The sequence below is a fragment of the Sitophilus oryzae genome, unplaced genomic scaffold (genome assembly GCF_002938485.1).
Source record: "Sitophilus oryzae breed Bouriz unplaced genomic scaffold, Soryzae_2.0 scaffold_1498_pilon_pilon, whole genome shotgun sequence".
Taxonomy (NCBI): Eukaryota; Metazoa; Arthropoda; class Insecta; order Coleoptera; family Curculionidae; genus Sitophilus; species Sitophilus oryzae.
This window is the reverse complement of record NW_022146167.1, coordinates 2,759,779-2,772,325: the sequence shown is the minus strand read 5'-3', so window position 1 is coordinate 2,772,325 and position 12,547 is coordinate 2,759,779. Positions and strand designations below refer to the sequence as shown.

At 35.2% G+C, this 12,547-nt stretch overlaps 1 protein-coding gene across 1 annotated transcript in view; it reads right to left on the bottom strand.

The window, feature by feature from the left end:
- The window catches only part of LOC115877755 (vacuolar protein sorting-associated protein 13D-like), a 55,235-nt gene that overhangs the window by 27,205 nt on the left and 15,483 nt on the right, over nt 1-12,547 (bottom strand). Inside the window, 15 exon segments of the mRNA XM_030894058.1 lie at nt 53-304; nt 306-521; nt 580-904; nt 1,007-1,192; nt 2,669-2,975; nt 3,091-3,286; nt 4,272-4,317; nt 4,319-4,503; nt 4,561-4,751; nt 7,116-7,372; nt 7,632-7,927; nt 8,183-8,358; nt 9,006-9,183; nt 10,867-11,126; nt 11,185-11,405. Of these exon segments, the coding sequence (XP_030749918.1) occupies nt 53-304; nt 306-521; nt 580-904; nt 1,007-1,192; nt 2,669-2,975; nt 3,091-3,286; nt 4,272-4,317; nt 4,319-4,503; nt 4,561-4,751; nt 7,116-7,372; nt 7,632-7,927; nt 8,183-8,358; nt 9,006-9,183; nt 10,867-11,126; nt 11,185-11,405 (3,292 nt within the window).

The window sequence follows — 12,547 nt, the reverse complement described above, 5'->3', positions numbered from 1 at the left end:
TTATAATTATAATTTGTTTGAATCAAAGTGTCTAAATTGTTTCAGTACTTACTAATTTTCCACTGGTAGCTGCATGTATACCCTTCATCACTGTTGCCTGCCTTTCAATAAACTTGTTAAAAAACGCCTGTATTTCCGCTACAAACCGCTTAGTGTGAACGTACATAACTGACGCCATATCCAACTTCAATAGCGCATCATATTCTTTTTCAGCGCTTGGCATGCCTGCAACAATCATATTTTTAATTCCTACCCTGTTTAAAGAATAAATCTTTATATTATACCGTATATATTGAAACTGCAAAAGCTTCTTTCCCAGATGTAAGGAACCTTTCACGATAGATTTGACCGTGTAATGTCATGTCTAACAGCGACATAGAACCTAATTTTCCAGTGACTTCTTTGTATAATCCTCGAGTGTTTATTAGAATTTCAACGCTGGATATGTTCGCTCTGGCTATTTCCATGTCTGGCTTGACTAAAACCACTGTCAGAGAGCACACTGTAATATCTGTCAAGGCCTGAAAAAAAGAAATAAAGAATAGTTAAAACCATTAGAAGAAAAAAGAGTATACTTACTTTATGTTTATTTTCTAAACTTGCTTTTCTCTCTTCAGTGCTGCTGCTCAGATTAGTGTTAGAAGAATATTTGCTGGATGAATTGGAACCACTAAAAAAATCTATAACCACAACCCAAGACGGAACGCTTATCACCAAATCCAGACAACTGAAGTCCACAGATGTCGATCGGTGGGTGGAATTATACTGGGTGTCGAAATTTGGTGCAGCTGGATCCACGATAATTGAAGAAACAAGAACAAGATTCTTTTCTAGTCTCGTACGACCATGAGTGGGGCTTGGAGGTGGTGTTGATGGATAATTAGATGTTTCAGGTCTGAAATTCCTAAAAATATGGTTTTTAATCACCTAAATTTTCAAAGCAAAAAGTATCGGTAAATGTGTCTTTTATATAATTAAAATTACACAGTTATAATATGATACTTACTCTGTATTTTTTTGGGGAATATGCACCGTCCCGAAGACGTTGCCCGTTTCTAAGTGATCGGGCAAAGATCCATGCATCACACCGGAAATGTGAGGATGTGAGGTTATATCAGGGCAGGATCTTGACACGCAAGTCGTGTTTGGTGGTGGATCCGATCCGTTTGAAGATATAACCATGGAACGTTGCCTAAAAAATACTTTATTAAAGTAAATAATAGTTATTTATACACCAAAGGTGTTAGTAAAGGGATAATAATGTTGGTAAGCCGCTTTGTATTTCATAAAGAATATATTTGGGTTGGCATTTCTGGCCTAACGACATCCATCAGCGAGTCCGCCTAAATATTCAAAGTGCTAGTGACCGAATGAAGGAACACTACGACATTCAAGCTGAGCATGGAGGACACCAACCAGGGAAGTTGGTGTGGCTATACAACCCGCAGAGACGTCGTGGGTTATCTCCGAAGCTACAATCCTCGTGGGAAGGGCCATACGAAGTCATGGATAGGATTAATGACGTCGTATACCGTATCAGAAAATTGCCAAAAGGAAAACCGAGGGTAGTCCATTTCAACCGTTTGAGCCCCTACCAAGGCGAAATAGAAGATCGTGCTGGGACCGTGAGAACCTGCAGCTTTGATCCCCCTGATTCGGAGATGTCCTTTGACGATTTCATGGCCCGATACAACAGCAGTGAGAAGGCTCGCTATGGTGTAACCAAAGAAGATCAACGACACCTCTTTTCCGTGCCTGATTATTCGCTCGCTCATTGTATGGCCCGAGATTTGCGGATGTCCAGAGGAATCGCTGCGACATTCAATGAGAAGTTTGGGCGTGTCGGAGAACTACGCCGACAGGATCCAGAGGTTGGATGCGTCTTGAGGCTAACCGACAATGCACATGGTCAAGCAAGACACATCTTTTACCTGGTCACCAAGAAATGGTCCCCGAGTAAGCCGACTTATCTCAATCTATGGAAAACCCTGATTGAACTGAGAGAAGCCCTGCTAAACAACAACATTGCACGATTAGCCATTCCGAAGCTGGCATGAGGACTCGATGGTTTGAGTTGGCGTACAATCCGGAACATGATTGAAGTCTTGTTCAGATTTACGGGAATCCTAGATCCTTGTTTGCTGCTACAACCCAAAGCTGAGATCGGGAGAGAAAACTGTAGACTGCTATTTCTACCAGACTTCGCAATGTACCAGGGGCCAGCTTTGCAAATACCTTCATTCAGGGGCAGTGTTGCGGACCGGTGTGGACTCGACCTAACCTAACTATATGGCCCGCCCTCGGATGACCTTAACATCGCATTAAAGAATAGACACCGTAATGATTCATTCGAAGATTCGAGAGAAGAATCGAGTCCCACTGGAATGGAGTAGTACATACGAGAACATTCAAAACCTTTTCTATGCACCTAACGATCTATGGACTATTCTAGAGACCTTTAGCTGTAGGAACAAAAGCCGGCGGCTGTGGCCTAAAGAGGGCAGTTGACGCGCAAAAATTCAAAATAAATTCTTAGTTATAAATCGTTTGTAAATAGTTCTATAAGTCTTTTATCGTTACTGTTTTTGTTAATTAGTGTTAAATAAATAGTGTTTAAATATATTGTGACTTTCTATCCACACGGAACCGACGAAAAACGTAACAATACCTTGATCCTTCGGGTTGAAGCAAATCCTCCATAAAAATCGACCTCAGAGATATCAAGACGTTTGTCTCGTATTTGTGAGATTTTTCGTAGTTAAATTTAAAATCCTGAAAACTTAAATCGACCAATCCTTGCTCTCCGTTGGGCCCATCACCTCTCAGTTCTATGGTAAATATGGGCAGTTCAAAGTTTACTTTTATTAAAAGATTAATATTTTGTGATGTGTTTTTCGTATTTTTTTGTAAAGAGGTGGAGCTAGGGGAGAAGAGTTTTGCTCTGATGTGGGGATCCATATTCAGTGTCGTTACACCTAAAAATATATAATTTATTCCAGAGATACATACATCCAAATATCTTGGAATTATTTTAATGTCATTCTCGGTAAGAAAAAAAAATAATTGTTCGAATATTTACGAATAATTTACCCGTATCTTCCTCTGTAATATCGCTAAGTATCGGCTGAGACCTGATATTAGTCCTAGAAACACCCTGTGAATCATTCAAAGTAGGGGAGGAAGTAAGCCACTGTACTGTATCCAAAACCTGTTCATACTGCGACCTTGACAATGACACTTTTAAAGCTGTCACTATACTTCCCGACACTTCAATAACGTTAGGCGGCTAAAATTATTAATAAAATATGTTATACAGGGTGGTCCGAACTATATTCCGGAAAATTCCTCAGCATATTCTGCAGATGAAAATAAGTAAAAAAGTTTGTATAAATGTTCTAAAATGCTAAGTTTCGGAGATACAGGGTGTAGAAATTTCTTTTCTGTCTTTCTATTTTTATTTCGATTTTTTCCAAATAATTTATTAGTAACGTCAATATTTCGATGAAAATTGGTGTCTGGAAGTTTTTTGACATGAAAAATTTGATTTTGATGTCAATGTAACTCCTACATATAGAGGGCGCCACCTACATATTTTTTAACTGGTTTGTAGAGTAATAACTTTTCGTCCGTATCTGTATAAAACTACTGAGGAAAAAAATATACATTTGCGACGTTTTTACGCGCAAATGTATATACTCTCGTTTCTCGAGATATTTGGAATCGAAATTATTAATACCTATCATCATTGACATAGATTAAACATGTTGACTAAATAGTTATTAGACTGAAATCATAAATTTGAAATGTGTTTGTGCCAAAAGTTCAACAGAAACTGTTTTGTCATCATTTTTTCGCAGAAAAATTTATGATTAATTTAAAAAATTAAAAATTTCCCAAATTATTTCAGTCAAATAACTATCAACGTGTTTATTTTTTTGTCAATAATGACATGTATTGACTATTTCTATTCTAAATGTCTTGAGAACAGTTAGGTTAGGTTAGAAATGTATATTTTTTTCACTCTGTAGATTTATACAGATACGGGCAAAGTTATTACTCTTCAAAACAGTTAAAAACACATGTAGGTGGCGCCCGTTACTTCATAAATTATTTGGAAAAAATCGAAATAAAAAATAATACCTAAAACTAAGCATTTTAGGACATAAATTTATAAGAACATTTTTACATATTTTTATCTGCAGAACATGCTGCCGAAGTTTCGAAATACAGTTCGAACCACCCTGTATATTAATAAAAAAATTCAAATATACCTTCTCTAATAATGCATCATAATCTTCTTCGTTGTCTAAAAATAATACTCTCATCCATTTTTCCTTTACTATATTTTCTTATTTCTCTATCTATATTCAATTGAAGCATGGTGTCATGCAGAATAGGTTTGGCTAAATTTTTACAGCTATATAAAATCTCAGGCTTGCTTATCATTGGACCAGGAACTCTTCTCGAACTGATATTCAACGAATATATATTCATATCTCTAACCTAGTAATTACAATTTTTTCATAATCATGATTTTTTGAAAAAATGCAATTTTCTTACCTCAAAATCGTAATGTTCTTTCCTACTCTCAGACGGATCATAGAAATATCCATCGTTAATACTATCGCTGGAATTGCTGTAACTGTTAGTTATCTTGATTTTACCTAAATGAGCTACAAAAACCTCTGTACTGGCATGGGATCTAGGTAAAACCAAAACGGGACTGTCCAGTTCAATATCTAAATTAACATCTAAAAAAAATTATATCAGTTTATTCACTTCATACATTGAGTGGTCAGAATTAAAACGGATCAAGTCCAATTTCCTACTATTTTAAGATAATCGTTTTTATACGTTTATAAAATATTGTTTTTTCTAGTAGAGAAATAAAGTCATACTTCACGCATTAAGCAGCTATAGCCTGTTTCTGTTTGGTTTCTGAATATTCTGTTGATTACTTTCAGAAGTGAAATGGATCAAATCCATAAAATATACATCGCTGTGCGCGATTTTAACAAACGTGCTAAAGTTTAGAGCTAAAAAAATATTTTTTTGATAAAGTGGATGGCAATTGCTGTCCTCCGTTCGCGAACTTCGAGTTCCGGGCTTAACGCCCTGGGGCTACTCGAGAACGGTTCTAAAAGGAACGGTGAGCGATAGCCTGGTGCCTCCATACGGCGCGGAACAGTTCTGGAACTTTATGACTCAATTGAATGGAGTGAGAGTATCGCGTTCTTGAAGAGTTCAGAGCTGCTCAACTGCGTGAAAGGAGGACAGCAAATGAAACAAAGCAATGAACCATTTGCAATGAACCAGATTATCAGCCATCTGAAAGGTTTGATTCTATCGACTCTTAAAGTATAGTTTGATTTATCATTATTGTCACTATTACTGCATAAGTTAGGCTGTTTTTCTTACAAATACTTAATTTCTTACAAATACTTAATTTCTTACAAATACTTATCTGACATGTTGTTGATCTGAATAAAACTGCACGAGGAAGAAAAATCTTATCATTTCATATAGACGTAATGTAAACACACTCTAGAAGGCGAAGAATGAAAGATCTTCTTCTCTTTATCTCGCCTATACAGAGAAGACCAGGCTACTAGTAACATAGCAAGTTGCCGGACGAATTTACGTTTACCCGTTTTGCGTTCGTACTCGAGAGTCACTGCCGGCTGGTCGGCTGGTCAGGCAGTACGCAGTTGCAGTTGTGCTTGGACGGGGCGGTCATGACAGACTAGGAATACGACTCGAGGAGTGCCGAGTATTTATTATTTTCATTTTAAGTGTTTACCTTCACTTAAGGTCACATTTGAAATGAAAATAAGTAAATATTTATTATTTGAGTGTGTTTACAAGCCAAAACTAAAAATAAATAAATTCTCTAAACCCAAAAAAAACTAAAATATTACTCTAAATAAAAAAAATTATAACAAGTGTTCAAAAAGACCATCTTCTTGTGCTAGACAGAAGCCCAGGCGGTCGTAAAATTCGTCTGACATTGACTAACATATTAGGGTTAATAGAAAAGCCTCTCATATTTTTACTTGAAGCTCATCCGGATTATTAGCCCTATTATGACCATACACTTTAGATTTTACATAACCCCACAAAAATAAGTCATTGGGAGAAAGATCTGGTGATCTAGCGGGCCACAAAATAGTTCCATGTCCACTAATTAAACGGTTGGGAAAAGTATTGTTCAAATATTCGTGAACAATACGGGCATTGTGGGCAGGACAACCATCTCAGCAATTTGATTACTTGAAAACGTGGGATTTTGATCCGCGGTAGCACAAATGAACACTTGCTTTAACTCCTGTTCTTCATTAATCAACACATCAGGCATTTTTTGTTTTTGTGGGAACACGCACCCGTGTGTTTCAAAATTATTAATAACTCTTGATACAGTAGGTAGAGATAGAATTGGCCTGTCTACAAGAGTTTGTGGAAAAATTGTTTGTATATCCCGATAAGACCTATTTTGGAAATACCATTTTATTTTACTTAAAAAATAAATTTTACACAAGAACTGTCGCGAGAATCTATGTATTCGTTTTGGCTATTAAAACACGAATAAATAAAAATTCTGAAACATTCTTATCACATATCGACCTATTTTTATTTTATCGCATTATTTCGCCTGCTTTTTATCCGGCAGACGGGTATACGCTAATTCGTCCGGTTCTGCCTATGTTACTACTACGGTGGTCCGGTCTGTATACCATAATTTTTATAAAAATCGAAAAAAAAACACTATTAATAGACAATGTGAAGTCAATAAATCCCTTAATGACAAAGAAGAATGTACCGATGAACCAATTTATATCTAAATTTTCAAATATTTTCAGAGATAAAATGGTTCAAGTCCAAAAAAGTATAAACCAAAATTCTTAAAAATGACCACAGTTGTATTTTGAGTTACTTTAGTTTGCAATTATTCAATTTAAAATATAATAAAGCATTGTGTCCAGTTTTCTTCTCCAGCTTGTTTTATTTTAATTAAGTAACATTGAAAACCTTTAACTCTCATTTTCTCTTCTAGGACTTTATCCAGTTCACTTTTGAACCCCTCATATATAAATTATAGTAATAAGTTGTTAATCTACCTATCACAAAATCATCGTCATCAACCGGACTATAAGGTGTCTGCGGTATCGTATCCCTGGCAGACACGAAACCGCTCGGTTCATTTGAACTACTCCGCCTCCTACGTCTACCCGGTGAACCGCTGTCCGTAAAAGACAACGCGCTGCCGTAAATTGAACTAGGAAGGCGCTTATTCATACTCAAAGACTGAGCTAAGGCTTCAGCTCGAGCGTGGACAAGACCCAAAGCCATATCCGTAGCTGCCATTCGAATAGACCTGAAAAAAAAAACAAGTAATGGAATATTACATATTATGTAGGGTACTGTTTCACTTCTGTGGAGAGATTAGTTTAAGGGTCATTTACATTTGTAATTGTGTTGAATTTAGAGACCTATATTAAGAAATTACAGGAATAACTTGGACTCGCATAGCCAACAATAGAGAACAATGTGGCCTCTGCAGTATAGATTAAACAAAAAGTCACTATATAACTTATCTTAAATCTTATTGATACAAATAAACTAAATTTACTTACTTTGCTAAGTTGGACAAGTATTGTTTGAACTCTGTGGCACAGCTCTGTAATTCAACAACAAACTTGGGAGAATGAGTGTACCACAAAGAAGCCATTCTAATAGTAACATCTGCGTTGTCCTTGCCGTCAATTTTAGCCTTGTTCAGATTTCTGACAATCTTGAAACTGAAAGCTTTCCTGTCATCATCTGGTGGTATAGACATGGCGTAGATAGGATGGGGTGTTTCTAATAACAAGTCTCTTCCTACGCTAATGATTCTGGAGTGCATCTGGCCCTCTGGTGTTAAATCTAGTACCTGCAACATGGAAACATTTTTCTTAAGATTGTTTGCCTTTTCTCTTGACTACAAATATTTTCATCAATGTTAGGGCATATTGCTATACGTTTATACCTTTAAAACTATTAATTTTTTATTTTTAACAGAAGGATCTGTTTTTAAATCAACATCTTTGCAGTATATATTAAAGAATGCCACTGATTTAACAGTATTTTTTATGTTTTTAAAATTGTTTTATATTATTATTAGAAGAACTACTACGAAAATACATACCTGTAAACCTCCTAAAGACCCTTCAACTTCCAATTTATCAGCTACTGTAGCGTTGATTTTAGCTCCAGACATCGTAGCAGTACAAATTTTCTTTCCATAAAGCACGCCATCTTTGATAACTCCTCTGAGAAGTAAAACATTCAGACGATGAAAGTCAAAAATTAGCTCAGTAGAACCTAAAATAAAATAAATAATGTTGCCTTCAAAACTGGAAATTTATAAAAAAAAATTGGTCAAGCGCGAGTCGGACTCGCGCACGAAGGGTTCCGTACCATTCATTATCTATACAACATTAGGCACTATATTATTATAAACTTTTTTTCCGATTTAGCTGAAATTTTGAATGTGCGTATAAGTAATTTAAAAAAAATAAAGAAACACATTACTAAAAATTGTATTAATCAATAATAAATATGTAAAAAGTAAAAATAAATATGTAAAAATTAAAAAAAAATTATTAAAAAAAAAGTCACCTTGACTAGGATTCGAACCTGCCTTACTACAGCTCCAACGTCAGAGCAGCGTAAAGTCCTAACGCTTTAACCACGCGGCCACCGAGGACTTGAAAGATTCTATGTAAAATTCTTACTTAAAAGATAACGTTTAGTGAAAGTACTTTTTTATTTATAAACATTTATTTAATTCTGTTTTTAGTATTTGTTCTTATAGCGGCAACATAGATACATTATCTGTAAAAATTTCAACTGTCTAGCTATAACGGTTCATAAGATAGACCTTTGTGACAGACGGACGGACAGCGAAGTCTTAGTAATAGGGTTCCCGTTTTTACCCTTTGGGTACGGAAATCTAAAAAGTAATTTACCTATACTGGATGTGGAAGTATCTTCTTCTAATGATTCTGCTGATTCTCTGACACTGCTTGGTATAACAGAGGTTAAGTTTACGTTAGACGTTCTTTGCGATTTTGGGAATACCCTTTTCACGAAACCTACTAGTTCTACTATGGTTTCCTGGTTTGCTATGATATCTAAGTTGTTAAACTGAAAAAAATGTGTACTTTTATAACAAATTCAAAACTAGAATCTTCTGGTAATGAAAATACTAAATCAAAACATTTAAAAATCAAAATACCTTTCTTTTATAAAAAAAATTATGCGTAAGTCACATATTTGAAGTGAAACTTCTATTAAAATTGAAGGACATAGATAAATGAAACAAGTTTAGATTGGAAAGTGCCCATAAGGTCAATGTAAACACTATTTGGCGCTATTCTTGCAACGGTCGCGACCCAAAGCTTTTGATAACTTCGGATCGGTTCGGATATTTCCGGAATTATGTCGCCAAATATTATTTATTCAAATTTATTATTATTTTCTTTTAATTTTGTAAATAAAATACAGTGTGTTGCATACAAGAAACTTTATTTTATATAAGAACATGTATGTGAAATACCTATGAAACTTGGAAACCGACGTTATGCCACGATCCACAATGGTTTTTGCAGTTCACAGTTGACAACACAGTTTTTAATGCTACTTTTGCGGGTTTATTATTATCACGGGTTTGAGTAAGTAAAATTTAAACTAAACTCACAATATAGCAATAATCACTTTGAGAATGGCGCTTTAAACAACTTTTTTTTCTGTTATTGTTTGCGGTTGTTCTTAGCAACCGCTATAGCAGCACCAGATCGCGTGCAACGGTCGCTTTGAATAAGAAGACTAAGGAAGGAGCATATCAAAAATCTTAGGTCCAACGCGATGGATTCACTCAAATATGGCCGACTTAAATTCCGGTTTATCAGTGCCGTTCTAATTTTATTTAAAAAATGTAAAACTATGATGTAGGGTCGACGTGGGGCAGACTCAATATTTTTTTTATTTTACGTTGTGAATAAATGTTGGTAGTTATTAAAATTGTTATAAAAACATATTATTATAATAAAAATAGATAAGTTTTAATGATTATTTATTAACACAAACATCCGATACGCTACTGAAGCAGGTAAGTCAAATTGACGTATCTAAATTCTTTGAGATCTAATCTTTGACAAGTAGTAAATAAAAGCAAAAATGCTTAATTTAAGTGAATTTCATAAATGATCGGTTTACTACATATAGTCACTTACTAGCGAAAAGTTGTTCCATTATTTCACTCGATTTTTGCCGAGATCTACCGCACGCTACACAACCAACTATTTTAGAGTCTTATTCGATAAATCGCAATAGTGTCACTGTTAATTTAAGTTCTGCCACAATTTCCATCTAAATTTACTACCTTTATACAACTATCAGTAGCAGAATAAATAATAAATAACATAAAATAAGCTCCGTAAAGACTGACAAATCCACAAAAGTTCAAATCAAATTCAAATGTGTCAAATGAATCGTCAAACAGAACTGTCAAGGATCCCCACCCTAGAGTCCTTTTTCCGCTCACCATGCATGAATACATGGTTAGCATTATGATCCTTCCTTAGTCTTCTTATTCAAAAAACGGTCGCGACCGAAAAGAAGTTATATATTTTGACGGGGTTTCCAATCTAAATTTATTTCCTTTATTTATGTTGAAGGATTTAAGAAGGACATGTTTGAAAAAGTGTAGTTTTAAATGCTAAAAAAGTAATAAACTAAAAAAAATATTTTTTACGTGTAACAAATAGTTTTTTACACGTCACAAAGGTACAGACATTATTTGAAAGACTGTTGCCATTCAAGACTTACCTGAATAGAAGCTATGTGAATTGGATCAGGACCAGATACTAAACAAATTTCAATAGTAATCAAAGCCTCAGTATCAACAAATAACCCATTTCTTAACACACTAGGCCATTTTGGAGGATCGCTAGACAGAGTGCTCAGCGCCTGCGTCAGAGCTACCGGTGACGTAGCACTCTGACGTGTGACGTTTGGATCTGGGCTAGCCGGAGAGGTGGGGGAAGTAGGGTCACTGTCACGGAGACTACCGGACATTGAATCCATACCTATTGCAAAAACATCATAAAAAAATATAAAAAATATTTTTTTGTTTTTAGATCATACCAACGTGCTTATGACTGGCTACAAGTAGTTCAAAATCAGGTCCAAAATTCTGTAAGGCATCTACTAAAAGCAGACTGTGAACTGTTAGTGTTATGTTCATGTCAAGAGGTTTTTTGGCAAATGCAATTTTAACTCCGGCAACTTGTAACTCGGCTACTGATCTACCTCGACTTTGTAGCTCAAGGGACATATGATCTACCGTGAACTGCATCATCAATAGTCTACAACAGCACATAGATATCATTACGTTTCATGTAAAAAGACTCGATACACTTATAAACTGGTATGCTCTAATACTCTATGCTTCTTCTAAGGACTGGCAAAGATTAGTTTTGGGTCGGGATTTCCGTATGTAAGAAGAGTATATAATGTACTGAACAAAGAGAGAACAGTAAAAACGTTGCCAACCGGATGAAATAAACCAACAAACTGTGCACATTGCTAAGAGACGTGGAAGGGGTATAGCTGATTCGTCGCGGTCGACCGGTCGACCCAATCAGTACTTAAAATTCTAGGAAAGGGTGGACGTCATGCGCGTCATGATTTAATTACGTCTCATGATACTTTATTTGTTTATTTATTAACGAGTCGATGTAATTTCCCTATAGCTTGTAAATTTTTAAGTGCAAGTTAGAAACACTGGCACTTTTGGTCGCTAGTAGAACTCAAAAACCGATATCTCGGAATCTATTAGAAATAATTAATTGTAGTTTTCTTCAAAAACTTTCTAAATATTTCTGCTATATTTTCTTCGCAGACAGTATATAAAAATCTTTATAAATAAAAAAGTTACACGACTGCTGAAAATTGCTATGGGTGTTTTTTTTTAATTTTTGAATAACAAAAAAACAATCCTATCGAATATTTCTTATTTAAATATCTTGTAAAAATCCGAACTATAAAATAACAAAAAAGTTTCAATATCTAAAGTGGTTCTTGAGTTATCGCGTGTTATGTGTTAAAATTTGAGTTTTTAAATTATCGCGATTACTGATGTTTTCCCGTTATAAAAAAATGGACACCCTAACGATATCCTTAAAATTCCATTTCAGATGCTTAACTTTTTTTTCAGATGCTTATATGCTTATCTTTCTTTATCTTTTCGAAAAAAAGTCTTTTAAAAATAAGCGGTTTGCAATCGTGATTTTACTTTACTTGATAGGGAAAGGCGTACCGGAGAAATGTGGCAACGTCGCAACAGCACACCGTCGTATTTCTCTCACTCCGACTTAATAAGATCCCTATGCGATTTACTGCCACACATGTAAATACCGACCCAAAAGCAAGAGTTGCCAGCACGGTATACGTATAGAGAATATAGGCAACTGTTGCCGGCTCATGAGATTTTTCTTTGGAAATTTGA